The 23438-nt window shown below is 37.8% G+C and overlaps 1 protein-coding gene across 2 annotated transcripts in view; it reads left to right on the top strand.

Moving 5' to 3' along the window:
- Window positions 1–607: 607 nt before the first annotated feature.
- LOC124186552 (potassium voltage-gated channel protein Shaker) overlaps window positions 608–23438 on the top strand; it is a 271921-nt gene continuing 249090 nt past the window's right edge. Inside the window, exons 1-3 of one of the 2 annotated variants that reach the window (XM_046578359.1) lie at window positions 608–727; window positions 1679–1965; window positions 3303–3813. In XM_046578359.1, coding sequence (XP_046434315.1) covers window positions 3650–3813 — 164 coding nt within the window. In that variant the 5' untranslated portion in view covers window positions 608–727; window positions 1679–1965; window positions 3303–3649. Of the gene's footprint in view, window positions 835–1678; window positions 1966–3302; window positions 3814–23438 lie in introns of both variants that reach the window. The other variant, XM_046578358.1, reaches the window with a different exon arrangement.

Raw genomic sequence — 23438 nt, 5'->3', positions numbered from 1 at the left:
GAAAACAGAGACAGCTTTATCTGCGATCCTTAAAAAATACCTAGATATTTTTAGATTTTTATAACTAATTTTTGCAGCAAAAGAAAACAAAAAAAAAAAAACACTTTTGGGATGAATTTCATCCAGTGCGACGGACTAGGGTTAATCGAAAATAGATTACTCTTGGTCGTTCTCAGTCCCTAGTCAGGATACGAATCCTCTTAACTCAGTTTTGCCACAGACACCTCAGAGGCACGCATCCGCGCCTCGATCCGGCAAATTCCGACGCGTGCGATACGCAGCGCAGATGTAAAACGGCGAGACTCTGCGCTGCGGACATGCACGCACGGGTAGGAGGCACGACTTGCCAACGACCCGCGATTAATTATTACAACTCCTGGGGTTCGGGGGTGGATTTTGCCGCCCCCATCGTCCTCCTGCACCATCCACCCCCGCCTATATAGACGGGCTGCCGGAGGTTCCGCGCTTTGGGAGCACGGCGCAGGTGTTCGGCGCTGGCCGGGGCCGCTGCCGTCCCGTACGCCTGGTGAACCACGAGGGTGGGGGTGCGGTGCGTCAGTGTCTGCAGTGAGCCCGGCAGTGAGGCGAAACCGTGGCACCGTGCCGGACCCGAGAGCCTGGTGCCGCCGACTTGAGACCCTCTCCGCGAACCCGGTCGTCGTGTCGATCCCCGTCGAACTGCAGCTATTGCCCGAGAACACGCGCCGGACCGCGAGCTTTTCCCTTTGTACGCTCGGAATAATCCGTCCCTAAAAAAAGTACCCTTTGTATTTGTAACCACCTGCACAAGGTTCCCCGATAGTCATCGGGTCAGAGATTTTTTCTCACTCAAGGGTAATACACTTCCCTCATTGGGTTACATGATATATCGCAAATTTTATTCGACTAACTCACTGGCGGGCTTCAACGAAATCTGGTGACAGCGGTGGGATACGGATTGTCTCTTTTCCAATTTTAGTTTTTTTTTCTTCTTACTTTGACTAGTTTATTAATCACTCGTCCAACACTGATCCAGCAAGATCGGAAGACAGCGAGACGCGATGATTTGCTTAGTTTATTTTATGATTTAGTTTTACGATTCATCGCGCGTTTTTTTACAACTCACTAATCGTCAGGCTAGAACGAAATTTGGTGAGAGCGGTGAGATAGGAATTGACTTGTCCGAGTTTCTTTCACTTCCTATCACGGTGTACCATGTACGTAGTACAATTTCGTAGATGCTGTGACTGTTCATTCGCTAATTTTTCGAATCACTTACGTTCGTAAAATAGATCGGTCATTATTTCCAATTAGTTTCACGGTTATTTGCGAATTTCATTCGTTTCGTTAATCGTCAGGCGCGATTGAAATCTGGTGACAGCGGTGGGATAGAAATTGTTGTTGTTTCTGGTTTCTTTTACTCTGTTAATTTCGTTAATCAGTGAGGTTCGAAAAATCAGCGTACACTATTTGAAACGTTACGAGCTTTTCAATTCAATCCCAATGATCCGTGAATGAATAGTTGCCGTTGTCGTCAGTTATCAACCCTTTCCAGTCGACCTCCTCGTGTTTTGGCGCGTGTTCTCGCCCCTTTACGTAGAGTGTCGCGTGATTTCTGGGAAATCTATCGGTGTATTGTGACCGCTCGTGCGAACCGTTGATTTTCCGGAAAGAATTACAACCTTATTCGCATTTTCAGTCCTCGAAACGACGAATGGCTAGCGACGACGAGTGTAACTGCCGGTGACCCCGGTCACTAGACCTCAAGATGCAATTAGTATCGTGACGTGATCTCGGCTGCAATTACCACCGCGGTGCTCGGAGCCTTAAGTGACGGAGGGACTGATGGACAGGCGGAAGGCCTTCGTCCAGAGTGCCTGTAAAGTACCGTCCCATTCAGTGCTACTCGGAACCAGCGATAGCCCGAGGTGTACATGAGGTGGTGCCTGTTTTTCGACCGTAACCCGGAAGTGAAAGTGTACAGATGTATTGAAATCAATCTCTGGAATTTATATTCACATTTTATTTACTTCGCCCCTTGTTTATTTTCCCTTTATTTATCTGCGGACAATGAGCGACCCGTTCTCCGTTTCGAGGAGAGTATCACGATTCGGAGCCAATCTTCTTCACCCTGACGTTATTAACGGATTAATTAATGACCTAATTCTCAGCTAGCGACTTGTGTGTATATACCGTCTACAGCACGGTGGCAGTAATACACTTGTATATTTTTACCGAATTTCAGAGATCGGAACAGAGGCAGTAGAGAAGATCAATTGCCTGATTATTCAATGGGTATAGAAATTTCAAGTGCCGTTGAGGAAGAGGAATAACTTCTGCGTGTATAAAGGTTTCAGTCAAACTTCGTAATTCTTTAATACGATCACTTTTACGCGGATTTAAATTATCTCTTTTTTTTGCGCTGATCGTTGTAGGTAAAAAATCGTTTCATAATACTCAAATATTACTACGTCAGACAGAAAAATTTTCCATCAAAACGAACGAGAATACAGACATCAGTAGAGTCTCACGTCAATCACAGCATTATTCTCGGGATTTTAAAATTCGCTGAATTTTCCTCAATCTCTGAACAAAGTCACTCACCACTAGAAGTATGAAAACCGACTTTCGTGACAACTGATATCACAATTATTACCAAGCACAAAAATGGTGCCCAAAATCGTGTATCTATAAAATTTCCCATACTTCTGTATTCCTAAGCGAAACTTTCTTTCCTTTTGAAAACGGATATTTCTCGCTCATCCCAGGAATTTATGAATCCACATTACGTATTAAATTGGATTTTCTGTACTGCGATGAACGTGAAACGGGGCATAAAAATTTAAAAAAATTTTAAACACAGGAAAGGAAAATATAAGGCGGTAAAAAAGCTGTATCGCAATACATGTACCAACACCGAAGTGCAATTAGGGATGCCTATTTTTTTTTTTCTCATCCACTAAATACAATTATCCATATTATAGCATTATATTTCCTACACCATAATCCGTAAAAGGCGAGGAGACGAAGGTTAAACTCTTTTCTCTTACCGGCATGAAGGGTGGAGAGGGTTGCTATCAGAACATTACACGGTGATAATATCAAGTCTCAGTTATCGCTCCAAGTAATTTGTAACCTTCGCGCAATTGTCGATTCGAGGATAAATTCTTCCATCAGATCGAGGCAAAGAAATCGGGGAACGGGTCGCTCGTGTGGTCGTAATATCCTATTGCCGCTGGTTCACCCCCCCCTCCCCCCTCCCACCACCCTCTTTCCCCGCCGTCCTCCGATTCGGCAAGTTGTGTATGATCTGATGTTGGCAGTGCAGAGTGCGCGAAATTTGTGCGAAGAAGTACTGCGGAGAGAAGACCGAGGAAGACGGAGCGCGATAGTGTAACCCCGATAACGTCGAGGCCGGAAGTTGGAGGGGGTGGTGGAGGGAGGGAAGCGGTGCGGAGCGGTCATATAGGTTAGATGTTCGAGGTCCTCGAGTGGCGGCCTTGGGAGCCAACGGGGTCGTGCAGGGCACGACGCGCCACCCCCAGCAGCCCCTCAGCCTCCCCCACCTCCCTCGGGACCCCCGTTAAGGGGTTCCTCATCGGTTCCCCGGGTAGGCTGAGTCGGGAGCTCCTACGGAGCCCCCAAGAAAGCAGCGAGGCTGGCGAGTGCCATGTGGCAGAGCGGCGGCATGGGTGGCCACGCCGCCAACAACCCGTGGATGAAGCTGATGGGCATCGTCCACAAGGAACGGAGACACCACGACTCGGGGGGCGGCGGGGCGTCCGGGGGGCAGGCGTCGGCGACCACCGGAAGCAACGATCGGAACCTCAACCAGTGAGTTCACGTCCCCACCTCCCCCTCTCTTTATGTGCATCCGCGCACCGGCATTCGTTTATCCGTGCCACCTCCAGTTTCATTTCCGCCTTTCCTTGTTCGCACGCCCACACCCGCGAGGTGCTTGACCTCGAGAATTGGGCTGTCAGGTGAATTTAACCGAGAGGAATGAGGGACAGAAACAGCGCCGAGGGTGCGGGTCGACACGTAGAATGGCCACATCGAATTATAGAAGAGTCGGAAATCTGATGCGTTAAACTTCGAAATACGGAACAAGTCGAAGTTTGTTGTGAAAATTGAAATGCGGAAATTTCACAGTACGAAATGCCAGAATATTGAATCGTCGGAATGGTTAAGAATATATCGTTTATCTTTCTACGTTTCAAATCGAATGATTGAACAAATTATCAGAGTCAAAGAAACTGAAGGAAGAACAATTCATATCCCACCGCTGTCACCAGATTTCGATTCGTGATGAATGCTGTTGATTTAAATTTTCGACTCTGCAATTTCGACTTTCTGGCCTTTTTGTTGTGTAGCCATTCTACTCTTTCACCCTCACCCTACGGGTCTAAGACTAATCTAAGACTTGACTAATCCCTATAAAATAGATATTTTGAATGTTTTCAGCAAATCCAAATTCAAATTACTACTTCTGTAATATTTCGGAATTATAATTTGCCGGTACGATACAGCTGATATCAAATGAAAATATCAACAGATTCACAGTAAAATTTGCAGAATAATCGACTTTCCAATATCGCTGAACTCCAGTCTGATGTTTAAATTTTGGATTCGAAAATTGCGGATCCCATGTGGCGGATATTGGAACAGACAAATTATTCAATTTCACTGATAATCTGTAATATGAATTGACTGGTTGAATATAATGAAGCATTCATAGTTTCCATTATTAATAAGTAAGAAAATAATGGTAAAAAAAAAAAAATAACAATTGATATTCTTGTGGGAAAAATGTTCCAGACTGGATACGATAAGGGATGTCACAGTTAACATTTTCACATACATTTCGAAATGGGTTGTATGAGGCACTTTTTCAAAACTCTATTGGAAAATGTATCAATTTTCCGGCAGTGAAGAACATTCAAAAATAACTGCAAACGATATTATCGTGTGTTCTCCAGTTACTCAAAATAAGATAATATTTCATGACATTCAAAGAGATATGCCAAATACAAAAATTATTTTTATGTAGGTAAGGGGAAAATCCAGTTTCCAGAAATTTTGAGACGAATAGCTCTCATGAATCTCTGAATTCATAACAAATACGTAAGAGCCTTATTCCCTTAACCGGGAATGACCCGAATAACCCTGGTCATTTACGTGCCAGGCATAACTTTACAAATGACTGGTCCCATATTATAAAAATTCTTTAGCGAGAAAGGCTGTACAGTAGCTGGATTTTTTCTACCTTCGATTACAGCTGTTGCAGCTATTCAGTTTTTTGGAGTCGCCTGTTTGTTTTGAAAAAAAAATTATTTCCCTTTAGTTTCAAAGATGATTTGTTACTCGATATTGCTTCGCCGAGTTGCGGAACCAAAGTTCAAAATTTTGGTTTCACTTCGTGGGTTATCCGAAAACTAACTACAATAATATCTAAATTACGTACAGCCAGGAGGGAAGGGTGGTCTGTAACAACATCGGCGTGGTGCAAGGGCGGCTATTCGCGGGTGCGTCAACCACCAACTGAATTGACTACAATTCCCCGCTCATGTTGGTATTCGTGGCCGTAATCAGAAGATTTGATTGGTGTTATCGAATGTTCGATTGTTGCCGCGAATGCATTGAACCCATTATCACGATGTTCGGGCTGCGGAGTACGAAGAAAAAAGTGTCTGTAAAAATAAAAAAATTACAGTATTTTTAACAGCTTGAAATATGCAATATCAATGCAAATGAAGTTATTTTTGTCAAGGAGGGTAGTTGGTAGAATTTTGATACTTTATTTCAACTTTATTACGAGATAATCGTAAATTGAGTTTTGATCAAATTATCGTATTGTTAAGCCACGAAGATTTGTGCAAGAAATAGAAAAACAAAAAATAGTGAAATTACAAACGAAAGCTTGGATATCGATAACATTTTAAATCGCTAAAAAATTGATAAAAATATAACATATTCGTTCGTTTTCGCTCTATGATGGATCATTTCATTAACAGGATTATTTTCAACGAAGTTACTGAAAAATATTTTCTTTTTCTTTTTTAGTAGTCAATTCAATTCATTGTCATTTATTTAATTATAATACATGTAAAGTAAACGGAATTCAAATTGAAATAAAATGTTGCCAACTTTTTAGTATTTTTCAGTTATCCGATTTGTCGGCTCTATCTTTTTTTACATTTTTTACATTAGATTTAAATGCAGAAATTTGGATTCGAATAACACTCTTCAATCTTCCTTAGACAACAAACTCAAGTTGATAAAAAATTTCAACGATAATACTGTGATTACTGGAGAGTGGTGAAAAAATTCGACCAACGTAATTAGATAAAGTCGAGTATCAGTTTTATAAAGTTACCTTAATAAAGTAACGTAACCTCAGGTCGCTCATCTAAAAGTTACAAGAGTTTAAAAATATTGAGTTTGGTGCATATTCTTCCGGAAGTGGATTCTATTCGACTGTCTTACGGGAGTTTGGAAGTTGATTAAATTGCAATCGAACCTTCTCAAAGTTTTGACATCTTTTTCGGCTTCGGTGCTGTGAGTAATCCAGGCATATTATTTACCAATTGTGGTGAATTTTAATGAATTTTGTTCCTGCACGATTAATTCCCTGTCAAACAACCGTTATAGAATTTTTTCTTTTTCGTAGCGCGTATCAAATAATTTTCGGCTTTTCAAATTAGCTTGTCATTTTCTAAAGGACTCAACGTTGTTCAAAATTCATTTGAAATGAATTGAGCTACCAAGAGCTGAATTAATTTATAAATGACAAATCATTGAAATTTAATCAGCATTCTAAAATAAATATTCAGCACTTTCTTCCACGTTAAAATAGAATGCATTGTTTCCACCAGTTTAAACTTGATTACGGGAAAACTTACGGTCTCCGATATATAACTTGATAGTTAAAAAATTATCACCGTTTGTAATTGCTTGTCCAACAGAATTAATTTTGCCCTGGCATCTGACGCGAAGCCAATTGATATTCGGCTCATGTTTCGCCAATATAAGTTTTGATTTAAAAATTCTCTCACCGTCTTCGACATTGCGAAACACTTGAAATTTTCAATTTGTAAAGTTATAAATTTTTCACTCTCTTTGCTTTGATTTTGAAATCGAATAAAGATAAGACTGCTTCCTATACTATTCGTAGTTGGTTTAGAAACCATCTTCAGTTAGAATGCTTAATTACCATATAGTATACCTATAATGAAACAGGAATGGTCGAGTTTATTCAGTACCCTGAGCAAATTGATACTACGGCTCGGCAAGTTTGACATTGGTTTACGCTTGGAACGGAATCGTTCTGCCGTTTCTCTAACGCTAGCAATAAGTCACACAGAGATAGGAAATTAATTACATAGTCAGTTGAAGCACAAGGGAGTTTCCCGTTCTCTGTGTTACCCGGAAACAAGAGTGTTATCTTTGATCGGTTACGTGGATGGTAATTACAGAAGTACGTAAATCATTGTCGAATCACGGTGACTGTTCTAAGAAGGTTCGACACCTCTATCGATAACGACGTTGCTGAAATTCGCGAAAAAATAACCGTGCAATTGTTTTTACAAAAAGTTTCATGAATTTTAGTGGGTTGGTTCGCGAGTAAATAGAATTCAAAACTTATCGTGCGGCAATAAAAAAAGCTCTTTTCTCATGTTAAGAATGCACAAGGTATTTTCAAAGATTTATACCTTCAAAAATACATCATTAAGTTTTTAGAAATTTCACAAGCGATTTTGTGATACACGATGTATTTGTTAAAAATTTTTCGTGGTTATAATTATTATTATTTTTTCTCCAGCTTATTAGTTGAATTGATTTTTCCGACTACGTGATGTTGACTCTTCGGTTGGGAAATATCTTCTCGCCTGTTTAGATTGAATTTTTCTTTTGAACCGACCGAATTATACGAGCGAACGTATTTTACGAGTGTTGAATCTCCTTGAGTGTGGCTGAAGGACTCTAAAATAACGATAAATTTTATCTATCTGTCAAATCAAGTGTCTGGAACTGTCCATCAAACAGAGCTTTAAAAGATGTGGCTAAAATTAATCGAGGTTCTACATAAAAAGGTTTATCCTCTCATTGATTTTGAACCTGGCGTAAAAATTCAACCTGCTGATGTTAAAGTATGAGAAAAATTGACAGGATTGTGAAAAAGTTTTTCTTCTTAAGCGCGAGCTTAAATGAATACAGAAAAATCAATGCTATATATATACATCTTGATCTTGATCGATCACAGTGACGGTGAATCGTACAGTGAAAAAAGTTTCAATTTTCACCAATTCATGTTACATAATAAAGCAGCATTCGCTTTTGAATCATCGAGTCAGTGTCTATCTTCTCATTTGGTCAATTTTAAAGTTAATCTGGTTTTTTGTCACATTTCATAGACGATGATAAGAATCCTACAGTTTGGTGAAAATTAGTTAATTCCATCTCAGTGAATTTTGAGCAAGAAAATAATTGAACATTAATTATCTTTCGAATCTGCAACATGTAAAAGTCAAATTACTTTCTTGTGTTTTTCTTATAAAATTTTGATAAAACCAAACATTTTTATCGCAAATGTAAGACAAATACATAATACTTTACGTCGCTAGACCAAATTTGTAAATTTGCAACCTGATTTCGTAATCTGACAACTATATTGTACAGTAAATATGTAGAAAATTCACAATCATTTTTAACAGTGCATATTCGTGCTTTTCATAGTTTCACAAAGTACCATGTACGAAAATAATTTCGTTGTGTTTTTTCATTCCCGTTTGCATAATATCGAGATATCGAATATAAATCTAAAATACACGATTGGTATTAATTTTTTTTGGATAGAGAAAAAAAAACAAGAAAAGAAAAAAAAACTGGAAGGTTAAAACAAACGAATCGAATTATCCTCTTGCCAAGGACTGCGGTACTACAATAAAAACATATTTCTAGAAAATAATTTCTCTCGCGTGTGTGTCAAAGCAGAAAAAACGTTGGCGAGGTTGCGTATAAAAGATGAAATCCCAAAGATATTGGCTGCAGCGTAAAGAGGGTTTCTCTCAGCCGCCCCGCACTTCCATTTCCGGAAATCCTTCTCTGTTTGCCCACCCCGGCAGAAACAGGGGGGCGGTGGTTCGGTTTCCGCAAAGAACTCAGCGATGCCATGGCTTCCCAGAACATAGTGCTTCTTGAGCAATCGTCATTTTTCTTCACCGTCAGACTCTTCGGTTCGAGGATATACCTAAAGGAGCGTGTAGTGAAATATGAAGGTCAGAATAAAGGGTGCCCCACCCCCCGTATAGTCCAACGACAATGGCGAAAGGATTGACTGAGATAGCGTCGATGTATGTTGTACGGGGCATTCCGTGAAAATTCAACCCCTGATTTTGGCTTCACCTTTTTTGATTTTCTTGAAATTTTTTTCGGGTGATAGTAGTGCTCCAATAATAAAATGAAACAAAAAAAAAAAGAATAAAATCAATTTCTCGTGCAACGGTTTTTATTTATGAATATTCATGTTTTTATGTACACATAGTTCCACCTTTTGTTTGACACGTCAATGCGTTATTTACGTTTGGCACGTTAGGCAAACAGACGTTAGCTTTGGATCGGTTCGTCGATATGAAATGAAAAAGTTTGGAAAATTTTGACGGGTTTTTCGGTATTGTGAACAAAGGTTCAGAAATGCATTGAAAAGTTCATTTAATCGAGGACAAGTATTGCAAAACTGACAATTTTTACATGTTTTGATCCAGAGTAATGTTCAACGGTTGAGGAAAAAAATTTCTTTTATCAAAGCAGATATCGGACTTAAAGAGTGAAATTTTTGAAAAATTCTAAAATATTTCATTTTAGCACCGATTGTTCTCGGATCGGTTCTTATAACGAAATAATTTATACTTCTGTTTGCTGTTTTTACACTTTGAATATTTATGTGATACGGAAGTCAGCGTCGAATCGTTTGAAATATTTTGAAAATTTTTTTACATACTGTAATGATTTCATGAGCAGCATGTGAATATCATGAAAAAAGGTGAAATTGATATTGGATAATTTTTTTTTGATTATGACTTAAACGGATAGTAAAGAAATAATTTTGTTTTGTGTAAGTTACGTATAATTTTAATACATTTGTTAGATAGCTGAAAATGATTCGAGAATATTGTTCAAAATTCTAAGAAACGCTCAGCCGTTTATTTTTTGTGAATCGAAATTGTTTGAGATGCTGAAGAAAAGTAGTAGAAAAAGCGATCCCATCATATAATCGATCCTAAAATGACCGTATGAAAAATTAAATTGTTGCCAATTTGACGAGAGTTTTGAAAAAGGTAGTGCTGTAGAAAATTGTTCGAATATCGATGATCAACTCAACGATCTTCGCACGAAAAAATGAAAAATAGAAATATCGAGAATCTTACCAAGTTCTACTATCACTTGAAAAAATTTCAACAAAATTCAAAGTGGTGTTATAAAAATCTGATTACATTGGCATGGAATGCCCCATGTAAAATATGTGTGCCTTTACTAATACCCGTATTTCTGTACTGTTGATGAAACTTGCCGGTTTCAAATTTCTGGTTGGATAATTCCACGTAATATTCTTCGACGACGAGGGATGAGAGTAATTCTCGTCAAGTTTCTTTGCGGGAATAACTGAAGCGAACCAGCGTGATTCGATCTGACGTGACGTGTTTCGGAATATCTAACTTTGAAGGGTGACATTCGCGTGGTGGTGTCGCCAGGATCGGGATGAAACTGTTACAACTCCGTGTCGTATTCAGGTGTAATTATAGGTTCATCCTAACCGTTATTTATAGCCTTCGGAATATCTGATCCTATTACACCAGAGGCGAGTGCCTTAGAATCGAGAGGGCACGTGACAATTATTTTTCCTACAGCCCTGATATTCTAGCGAATACCTAATTGACACTTAATTAGGCAATAATTTCGTCAAAGATCGGTTGTAAATGTAGGAAAAAATGTCAACATCGACGATCAATATCTCTTAGCACGGTGAAAGGGATACCATTGAAGTATTTAATAATTTTAACAGTTGAAAAACCAAAAACAAAAAAAAAAAAAAATCCGACGATATTCGATTCTCCAAACTTATTTTCTTGTTTACAAAATCGAGGCTCAATATTCACTGCGATTATATGTATTTTTGGTAATTTTGAAAAGCGAAGTGTGTTCGAATTATTTGTAAAAAAACAAGAGCCGACGAGTGGAAACTAGCCCGTTTTTTGTGATTATATATATATTTTTTTTTCCTTTCAAATCGTTTGTAATAAATTTTGAAAAATCATTTCCCTTCGTTCCTCACACAATTGGCAGGAAAATCCGAAAATCTTTTCGCTTGTCGGACTTGAAAGAGGTAATGAATTAAAGAGAATTGTTTTTCCCTGGATTAACCGCACCTGCAGATTCTATTTACTTTATACTCAACGGTTTACCTGCCGGAGGTTGACTTTTCGCGGTATGAGAGATTCATTCGCTCGGAATTTCACTTCTACCTTGAGGAATAAAACAAACGAATTAACCGCTTAGCCCGAACCACCTTTTGCCAATAGGCTTTCTCCCGTCCTCCGTGCACACAACCCTGCACTATAAGTACGCTCCGGCGGCTAATTACACTTCGTTGGCGAGCGTAATTTTCGCCGGCGAATTTCAACAATACGACAACATTTTCCCGAGAACCGCAAGCGGGGTGCGGAGGCTCTAATTATTAATAATATAATTATGCAGGCCGCTGAAGGATGACATGATTTTTCGCGTTTTAATGAAACTAAAAAAATCACAACCACTCTATTCGAATGTTCGTTTCTTGTGGGTTATACTGGAACATTCTAGTCAATGGGTTAATCACCGTGTAAAAGTGGCGTATATTGACTACGATTGCAGGTATTACATGTAATTACAAATATTATAAAGTTTATGAAAAGACTGTAAAAATTAGACGCAAAGATTCCACCGATTTCGAAGAGGTTGCAAAGATCGCAATAATGTTACAAAAATTACAAAGATTCCAGAGAGAGCAAACATTACTAAAATACTGCAATGATTACAGAGGTTATCAAAAGACTGCAAACATTGCACGAAGATTGCACAGATTGCAGAGAGGTTACAAGAAATAAAAAAAAAATTACAAGAATTACAAAGATTCCACAGGCAAAAAATATTACAAAGAGATGACAAAAATTACAAGGATTCCAGAGACAGCAAGGATAACGATGATTGCCAAAAAAAGTGCAAAGATTGCACGAAGATTAGACAGATTTCCAAGAAGATACAAGGATTACAAAATTTTTACAAGAATTACAAAGATTTCAGAGACAGCAGAGATTACAACGGTTACCAAAAGACTACGAAGATTGCACGAAGTTTGCACGGATTGCAGAAAGATTACGAGGAATACAAGGAGATTACAAGAATTACATATACTCCAGAGATAATAAAGGTAACAAAGATTACTAAAAACGTGAAGAGATTACAAGAAGATTAGACAGGTTTTAAATGGATTGCAAAAATTATAAAATTTTTACAAGAATTAAAAAGATTTCAGCGACAGCAGAGATTACAACGGTTACCAAAAGACTACGAAGCTTACACGAAGTTTGCACGGATTGCAGAAAGATTACGAGGAATACAAAGAGATTACAAGAATTACATATACTCCAGAGATAATAAAGGTAACAAAGATTACCAAAAAAGTGAAGAGATTACAAGAAGATTAGACAGGTTTTAAATGGATTGCAAAAATTACAAAATTTTTACAAGAATTTCAAAGATTTCAGCGACATTGGAGATTACAAAGGTTACCACAAGACTGCAAAGATTACAGGAAGATTGCATGGATTGAAAAAAAAATGGCAAAGAATACAAAAAGATTACAAGATTCACATATATTCCTGAGACAGTAACGATAACAAAGATTGCGTGAAAATTACACGGATTGCAAAGATTTTACAAATGGTAACAAGAGGATACAAGAGATGACAAAAATTACACGAGATTACAAAGATTACATGAGATCACAGGACATATCTAAACCAGATAACAAAAGTGATTAACCCCTTGATTGTATTAAGACACGAGTACAATGAAAAAAAGTATTTAATTTCCCACCGAAGCTACACAACTCATATTTTCATTTCGCACCCAGAACTATATTTTTCAGCTATAGTAAAAAATTGTAATCACAGTTTGTAATAACAGTATACTAACAACCACTAGAAATTTTTCTCGGTGATCGAGGGATCATCGGCTTGATAAATTCGATTTCACGATTCGCGACGTGATTTCGTTCTGTCTTTGAATCTAAAAAAAAAAGAAGCACTTATACATGGGTGAAAACAGCCTGCAGGGAAACTATTGTGACAAGTGACGCTCTATTTTACCAGACTGTTTCTACAGCGCATACTTGCCACCCTTGTGTTTTTTTTTTTTTTTTTTTTCATTTCTTTCATTCCGTATACCGCGGCTTAGATCGTATCGCTGGCTTCGGTCCAACGACTTAAGCACTATAATTCTCACGGCAACGATTTTTCTCCTCTCCTATAAAATAAGAAGCTTTTTCGCGCATTGAAATTCTAGTCTAATTATCGCGAAGTATTCAACAGAGAAAATTAGCTCGAGGTTGGTTTATATCAACGCTAAATTAAACGCCCCGCGATAAGTGCAAGCGATTATTTACAGCGATGCTGCGTTTTGAGTAATCGACTCTTGACCCGATAATATTATCGAGAATTATTACCAAGCTGTCTCAGGTAAAGCGTTTAACAAATTATTTCCAAATTTATGCGGAAGCCGGTGGTATATTACATTGTACATCTTTCATCTCTCCTGCAGTGAAAGCGATTCACCGTCCGTAAAATGGTGACTTTACAAAAAGTTCTCTTGGCCCTTCAACTGCAGCGTTTCTCGATTCCCGAATTCGCCCCGTGTCCAAAGTTCGACAGGTGAACAAGAACTCTTTTTTTACGAGGCGTAATTTCTCCGCAAGGAATTTCCCTCAGGGCATTACATGTCAGGTTTCGCTTGGACGAGTATCCTTTTCCCCTAACGGAAACCCGAATCTGGGCGAAAGGTTCAACAGACTCCTGTATTGTCTAGATCAAAAATTTATTCATATTTCACGTTTTTACGAGCTCCACACAGGGTTCAGTGAAATTTTTTTTTAAATATATTATGCCATTTTTAAGAATCCGAAAGAATTCGCAATGATTATATCGTTTGAAATGTCATTTTTAAGCACCACGCGATAATGGGATCTTAATATTTACAACTTCTGTCACAAGTCTTTAGTTTTTCCACGTCGGAATTGTAGATTTAATTTTTTTTTTTTCTTCAATGATAAAATCGGCATGATAAAAATAACGTGATTCTGAAATCTATTTCGATCAAGGCATACAAAGAATAAAAAAGCAAATACAATTACAACATGGAAAAACTAAAAACTTGCGAACAAAATAGTAAGTATTGAGATCCTATTAAAGTGTGTTGCTCAAAAATCACATTTTGAATCACAGAATTAGTGTGAATTTTTTAAGATTAAAAAAAACCACGTTTTTGTAATTGACTTTGCGATTTTGTGTAAATTTTCCCAGTGGCTGAAGGAAATTTGAAAAAATTCCCGAGACACTTTTGAGTCGCTGATAACATCATACTAAAAAATGATTAGAATCGAAGGGGGTGAGGTACTTGGGCTGGTAATTTGACGTGGAATGCCCCATATATATACATTTCAAAGCGACATTTGTAGATGCGAAGCTTGCAGACCGTGCGAATTGCGAATATGTGTAGATTTTTAATGAGGGCATATTTTACGAATCCAATAAGAAAATTGGTAAGATATTCAAATATAAAAGGAACTCGAGGTTTATCTGCTTCGTACAAACCCCAGGGGAGATTGATGTGCAATTGTAATTTACAAACCAATCAAGTCTGTTGAGTCCTGACTCGTTTAATAGAAAAGCAATAATCTCCTACATTCCCACGGGGCTGCTAGAATCCGTTTCCCTACTCTTCACGATTTAGTGAATTTGTCTCCAATTCGTTGCTTCGGGTATTTTTTCAACCTTCTTAACCTCGTTAAAAACAAGATTAATTAATCGTAGTTAGACGTACTGTCGGATGTGAATTTTGAATTAATCCGACAGATCGTTCCGAGACGCAGACATCGAATTTATTAGTCAGTTTTTTATGCACCTTAGTGTCCTCTGATTTATTCAACTTCATTCATACTTCATTTTCGAAAAAAGTTACCTTTTTTTATTGAATTATCTTTGGGTTCACGTCATTTGCACCCGTATATTCGAGACTCGTTATGAATTTTTTAAACTATTCTTGCTTGAATTTATAAGTAATTTCATGTTTCAGGTTTTTTCTTTATGAAACAAGAAGTCAAAACGTGCCAACGACATGATTTACAGCGGTAAAATAGCTCGAATTTACTCCTACTGAAAATAATAATGATATGTACAGAAATAAAAAATTTTGATAACGTAGGAATCCAAACTCAGTTTTTACGATGCAAGTTCAACATTTTCCTCCCTTTTTTCGGTATGCGGATAACTATTCAATCATCGAGCCGTTTTCAAAGTGTAACGAAAATTTGATGCACGACATGTTTTGAATGAAACCTGTTTGAAATTTTTTACCAAGACATTCCACAGAGTAATGTGTCGACAAAGTGATTGAAAATTCGAAATCTGTTGTAAACTGCGATGAAAATCTTTACCATGCTGTATATAGTAGGGTGAGCCAAAAAACCAAACTATCGAATTTACACTTTTAAAAGGATCTATTTACTAAGAAAAAAATTCTCCTGTTGAGAAAAATTTTTAGCTCAATTTTAAAAGGTGTCAATGGCCATTTGAAATTTCCCATTTAAAAAACATGCAAAAAATTTCTTTTTTCTTTAAATATGCTGTAACAATTGAACCGTTTGTGATAAAAAAAAAATTCCAGGCATATTCTTGTAGGCCATTAAATTCTCTAAAGAAAGACCAAGGGGTTGATTTTTATACACAAAAATCGTATACTTACGGGCAGTGAAAGTCGAAGAAAAGCAGAAATATGCAGTATAGAGTTAATACAAAATTATAATCCAACGTTAATGAAAAGTGAAGAACAAAAACAATTTATTTTGCAAGTAGTGCAATTATGTCGCAGCAATATCCTGATTGTAACAAACTAAGTTTTATTAACAATTAAACAGAATATTAATGTTTAAAAATGCAATAAAAAATTAATAAATGAATTAAAATTCTACTCCTTTTTTTATTTCATTTTAGTTTAAGTTTTTTCATTTGGTATGGATATTTCCAATCATAGAGCCTTAAAACTGCATATTTCTGCTTTTCTTCGACTTTCACGGCCCGTAAGTCTACGAATTTTTTATTATAAAAAACCAACTTCGGGGTCTTTTTTTTTAGAGAATTTAATGCCCTAGAAGAATATGCCTGAAAAATATTTTTATTTCAAACGGTTCAAACGTTGTAGCATATTTAATGAAATAAAATTTTTTGCATGTTATTTAAATGGGAAATGTCAAATGACCACCGACACCATTTAAAATTCAGCTAAAAATTTTTCCCAACAGTAGAATTTTTTTTTTAGTAAACAGGTCCTTCTAAGACCACAAATTCGATAGATTAATTTTTTTGGCTCACCCTGATATACATAGGTATGAAAAAAAGCGTATCGGACGCAAATGAATTTTACGTTGGATCTAATTTAGAATGAATAATAATTTATCTAAGCGTTATGTGAGATTAGAAACAAGCTGCCTCTATCACAGCTAGTGATAATTTGTTACAAGTTATATTGGATTTTTCACAAATCAAGTTATATTTCATTAACGATTCGTTAGTTTTGTTTTCCGTAAGACGAAAGAAACGAAATTCGGTTGAAAATAACGAAGTAAACGTGTATATAAAAGGTGATATGCAACTGGGTTAGATAAGACCGCAGGTTTTTTTTTTTTTTGTCTACCCAAAACATTGTCGAGTTCAAATTCGAATTCGTTTCGCGTCAATGCCTTTTGTGTTATCTAGTGGAATCCGGAGCGTTTCCATTCGCGAATACAAGGCTGTATGAATAAATTCGCGATACCGAAATATTCGCGTTTCCGCTGATTGTGAGCTTCGTGATATTATATGTCACATCTTAGCACTTTACGGGAATGCAAAAATTTCTTCCACGGCATTGGCTCCGCGCAATGTTTCGTTTTAGGAGGCACATTGCGAAATACGATTATTATTCAACGTTATTCATGACTGTTGTAACGAACGGAGAAGAGATACAGGGTCTAGAAAAGTTTTTATCGTATGCTCAGAGATGGCTGGAAAAACACGTCAGTATCGCGTATGGATATTCAAAATTTAACATCTAACGCCATCATCTTTTGTAGGCATGTGTGTGGTTTGCAAATTTAAACTCGATGACTGTAACGGTTATTGTCGACTTCGAGAAGAGATTTTCCGTCATCGAAAGAAAACAATACAGCAACAAAAAATAAAAAAACGTATAAAGAAAATTGTTCAAACCTGTATTTCTAGATGTAAAATCAATCAATGTTGTTTGATCGTAGAAATTTCGAGTGAATTGTTATTCTCTTTGTATGAAAACAGCATATACCTTCTTTTTATTTAACAAATAAGTAAATTAGGGGTGTCTAAATGACAAACATAAAATTTTAAATACTAATTGGTTATGATAATTAATTAATCATTCGTTCGTCTATTCATTCACTCGCAAGATTTAAAATACGCCTTTTATATACATACAATATGTATATTGATCATCGTCAAGTGATTTTTTAGTGATAATTCCTCTGCGACTAATCTTGTCTTCAAGGTAATAACAGTTTTTTACTTTTCTAATTGTTTCACTTAGCTTTTACGTCCCTCTATCGTTGTCCAAGGCGGTTCGGTAATTTTCGTGACAGATCTCGTGTTCACGAATAATTTTTCACCTTCCGTGGTTATCAACTCGCTGAATTTCTTATGTTCCGATTCACAGTTTTAGAAGAGAATTTGTCTCGATTTTATTTAGTAAAGAACACACTTATGGTGTAAAATTCACCAGATTGACGGGTGAAATAATAAATCGAAATGCGGACCACGAGGTATTAATTCGATGTTGCTTCTTCGGCGTCTTACCGTAGACTGCTGATCGATGAAATTCATTCGTTCACACACGCTACACAAATACTTTCTCATTTGATTTACGTACAGTAGGCGCGCTATTTAATCTGTTACAAACCTAAATTCCAAGTATTCGTATCGTTTGTCAGTGAAATCAGTTGTACATTGGAGAATATACGGATTATGAAACACCTCAGACACTTTTCACCGAAAAATTGAATTAGATACCAATTGAAAAATCGACTTTAGCAATTCATCCTTGTCTTTGAATTTACTTAATCTCGACACAATCCAGGCAAGTACAAAAGTGCCAAAAGATGGACACTATTAAATACCCATTTCCACAAAGTATAACAATTTTTGATAGAGATTTAAACGAAAAAAAAAAGAAAAGAGCACATTTCCAGTAAAGTTTCGTTACACTACCTTTCTTCGTAACTATAACATTATTCGAAAATTAAAATTAGGTATCAGTATTCTAACGATTTTAGTTTCTTCTACAATCTACGCAATAAAATAAGAAAAAAAAAAAACGTAAACACACAAAATCAGACACCAAGAGTAGTTGAGTCTGTTGTATAATTTTTGGAACTTCGATTTTTTTCTTTCTCTCTCTGTCTCTCTGTCTCTTCTCCTATTTCCACTACCAAATCGTCACAGTAGATGGATAATGAATGAATTGAAAGTTGGTGAATAAAATACGTGACCAAGATTCATCGTTCGTCGATCTATTCTCAAGTTTACCGCGTCGATCTTTGAACTCTGGGTGAATTTTCGCTTAACGACTTATTGTGATGTAATCGCGAGCGATTTCATACCTATATATATATATATATATATATCACCCACGGAGAATTTCCTGCACTGAATTTCCGAAGGCTGCAACGATATCTTGGCGGAGGGGAAATTTAATAACGATTCTCCTCTAACCGGCAAGGATCAGGCGACAGGCAACGGAGAAGGAAAATTACCGAGTTATCTGTAATCGAAGGAAGTCGAGGAACAGCCGAGAGTCTGATCTGTGACGTCACGCGGCGAGGGGCTGAGGCGACGAGGATTTCATTTAACGTAAAAGAACAGCGTCGTGAATTTTCTTAGGATCAACAAGTGACCCCCGGCGAGAAGAGGTTTCTACAACCGGATAAAGCTCTTTCTCTCTCTCTCTCTCTCTCTCTCTCTTTCTCTCTCTCTCTCTCTCTCTCTCTCTTGGAATGGACACGTAGCGCAAGTGTCGAGAAAAGTCTATGCCTAGCTTTACAGGCTCAAACAGAGGGGCGATACGGTCTCTCCTCAGGTGAAGGCCATGCTAGACCAAGCGCTCATCATGCCTCACATTGATTACTGTAGTTTAGTCTACCATGATGCCACAGAGTACTTGAATCTCAAGTTACAAAGACTAGTAAATAGTGGCATTAGATATATCTTTAACCTGCGGAGAGACATCCATATAACCCCTCATCATGTCAAGCTCCAATGGCTCTCTGTCCTGAATCGTAGGCTTTATTTTATTGGATGTCTCTTCTGTCAAGTGCTCGTAACGTCTAGGTCGTCTTATCTAAGTAAGTTAATCCCTGAGGATGATCGTAGTACGCGACGATCATCCAGGTTAGCGGCCTCTTCTCAGGGCATGACGCTGCCTATTCCGTTCGCCAGGACAGCGGTCTACCAAAACTCATTTCTCTTATCTGCCATGCGGTTTTGGAACAGCCTTCCATCATCCCTAAAAAACTCCCCGTCGCTTGAAGTTTTCAAGCCTAGGCTCCATCACTATCTCCTAGCAGCAGAACTGGGCTCTTCCGTGACCCTAATAAGATCTAGTCTGTGATTGGCAGCGGCCGTAGAGTAGGAAACTTCACAGCGTGGACTAACTATCAATTATCTGGTTTTCGTCTATCCACTGTTGTTCTATTTCTCAAATCTACTTCTATATCCGTTTTATTATGTTTTACGTTTATTCTCATTGTTACTCTCAATCTTATTACTATTTATAATTTATTATATATATTTTCTTGTACTACTTATTCTTATCCTGTATCTATCTATTTATGCACTGTTATTTTATTCCTACCGTTGGTTCTTTAAATTATAAATCACCATCATTTTCAACGATTATCAACTCTAATTTGTATACCTATTATTAGTTAGCTATCTATTTACTTTATCTTTCTGGTCGGTGGTCAGTAATATATCCTTTTTATTGTGTTATACTTTTGTTATGTTATACTACCATCACTGGATCTATTGTACAATCCGGTTCTTGTATTTTATGTCTCTACCCATGTATCAGAAGTACCTGCATCGATCTTTGAAGCTTCTCCATCGATCGCCTTCTTGTTAGCCCAAGCGGGTCATGGCATGATAAACTCGATCTATCTATCTATCTATCTCTCTCTCTCTCTCTGCTCGACAATCGGACTGTTTCTCAATTCCCATCTACGTCAACGCGGAAGATGTTGGGTCCAAAGGACGAAAAACTTGGCTCGTTTTTTTATGAATCGATAACATCGGCTCTCAGTTTAAGCCTCAGGGTCCTTTTTTGCAAATAACTATAGATGCTATAAATTCGCGATCGAGACCCTGCAGCGCTTCTTGTCCTCACCCAATAATGGACTGCGATTGCCTTTCTCGGTGACATGACGTGGCAGTTCTTCGTCCAGTCGACTTCTCACATTATCTGCAACATCTTAATAGCAGTACAGACAAGATTTTGATTGTGGTCCCTGTATAGTCTTTAATTTTCACATTTTTTTTTTTATTGTAACTAAAAAATACAGTCCTGGGTGTAAAATGATAATGAATTTTGGTACTGTACAGCAACAACGACAATAATAGTTTATTCATGTCCAAGGCAATGTTGAACAAAGGTTAGGTACGTGAATAGTGAATGGAGCAGAGAAATACTTAAAAAAGACGTCTCATGGATCGTATAAACCGAAATGCCCGTGTAAGCAAAAATCGACAAGTTCCGTAGCAGAGAGTTGCGTAAAAATCTAGGACCACGAGAGTTCGGCCCGGAAGTGGAAGCTCCGTATATGTATGTTGATTTCAGAGCTTACAGAACACGTCGTCGGACCCTCTCTCCGTTCGCGATTTCCTAACCCCGTCGCCTCACTATCCAGTCCTTTCTTTGTTCACTAAGTGAGGTTGGTCAGAATAAAACGACAAAGCTTTTCCCCCTCGAGCGGGTTGTTTGCAGTCCCGTTTACCTCACCTAACCTCGTCACGCGTTCCTAATAAAGCGAAGTGAGGACCAAGGAGAGATAATTCTGTTGTGATTAGCTGACCCCAATGGCGACCAGCGCGTCCACAGTTCTTATTTTCCCTCTTACTTACGTGCTCCTTTTGTCAAATTGTATATATTAAGGCCCTGATCTTTTGAACGATAAACTTTTCCTAGCAGTGAAATTCTTTGAAACTGAGTATATAGGAGTTCTCGAGGTAACTGGTTTAAAAAATGGGGTCAGATCTGAGAAATATTTCAAAATTCAAAATAGTGGATTTAATATGAGCCAATAGAATCTATTTTCATATTTTCAGTCCGCCATATTGGATTCGCCATCTTGAATTTTGAAATTCTTACATCAGATTCGTTTTCAGCAACCCCATAAACCCAAGACTACCGATTTCAACTTTTTTAGTCCCCATAACTTACAATTACAGTCATTCTGTCAAAACAGGCATTTTCAACACTTTTTTTATTTGTAGGGCTCACCATATTCGCGGAATCATCATAGTCCCCCTTAAAACATCAACATCGTCACCTTAGAAGTCCAATTATGTAAAAAAAAAATGACAGTGATATCTCAAAATTTTAACATAAATATTGAACAACCGATTCAAAAAAGACATGTCACATATGAGACGTTGTCCCTCAAAGTGTTAACCTTCCAGCTAACTTGTTTTCGGTCTGAAACAAACTGCGAGTTACACTCTGTACGAATTACGTGACAATGATTCCCAATCTCTCAAGCCGGCTTCATCGTCAGTCATTGTCACATAACTTGTGTAGAATTGAACTCGCATTTTGTTTTGGATCGAAAACAAGTTAGCCGGAAGGTTAAGGCACTGATAAATATTATTGTACACTTGGGGACAATGAATCTGAGACGACTAATTTTTTACACTAGACAGTTATGTTGGCAACACGGAGAAACCTACAGCGCCATAGTCAGCCGAGCGCGAAACAAACTCAATCTCAATAAACGTAACATAACCCATGACCGTCGAATCTAACCTTAGAATACCGCAGGGATGATGACTTGTTAGATTGACACGTATTCTAAGGTCAGATTCGAAGGTCATGAGTTACGTCATGTTTATTGAGATTGAGTTTGTTTCGCGCTTGGCCGATTATGGCGCTGTAGGTTTCTCCGTGTTACCAACATAATTGCCTAGTTTAAAAAATTAGCCGTCTCAGATTCATTGCCCCCAAGTGTACATGCATGTGGGTGCACGCGTGTGCAATTCCACATACGCTGCGGCAATACCAAATGCGATAGTTAATTTCTGCAGGACCACAATCAACCTCCCTGTTATTCGAAGCCTGGAGTGCATTCGAGTGTCACGATTGGTGCTACCAGTGTAGTTGTGGAATCCGATTGCCGACCAGCAATTTATGTGGTTTAATCGAATTTCGGTTCAATCCCATTTGGATCAGAACAAACAATCGGCGTATGATCGAATCGTCACTCAATGGATACCTGAATCATTATACTTCTCGCAGACATTACATGATTACTGATTTCTTTCACAGTCCAGGCGATCGAATACCTGCCGTTGTTTCAAAGCTGAATGCTTTTGTTCCCGAACAATTAATTTACCGTCTTCAACGCGGAGCGGCGTTGCCTGCTCGTTGACATCTTTGACGTGCCATGTCTTATTGCAAATCTAGGGGGTGCCGTTGACTACTGGCAGGTGAATTAAGACCGTTTCCGAGTTCATTCAGTGAGGACTGATATAGCGAGGAATGAGCGGAAGGGGTGCGTTTTTTAAGAACACCAGAAATTCGGAATTATGAAATTTATAGACGGATAAAATTGACCAAAGTAATTAGGACTCAACACTATCATTAAAAGGGGGTGGGGGGAGGGTAAAGCTTGGACGGTGGAAAATCATATCTATTTTTAGGAGCTTTTTTTTTGATGATTGTTAACCTCGGAGGTTGCATCCTTTATTTTTTGGGGGTAAACCTTATGGGTGGTTTTCACCCCTTCAGCGATTAAACGAGCAAGTAAAAATATACACGTCCAATGTTTTTTCATGCAATACAACCTAACAGAGAATGGGGAAAATGGGTACTTT

The sequence above is a fragment of the Neodiprion fabricii genome, chromosome 7 (genome assembly GCF_021155785.1).
Source record: "Neodiprion fabricii isolate iyNeoFabr1 chromosome 7, iyNeoFabr1.1, whole genome shotgun sequence".
In the NCBI taxonomy this organism is placed as follows: Eukaryota; Metazoa; Arthropoda; class Insecta; order Hymenoptera; family Diprionidae; genus Neodiprion; species Neodiprion fabricii.
The sequence above is the reverse complement of the archived record's forward strand: the minus strand, read 5'-3'. Positions and strand labels throughout refer to the sequence as shown.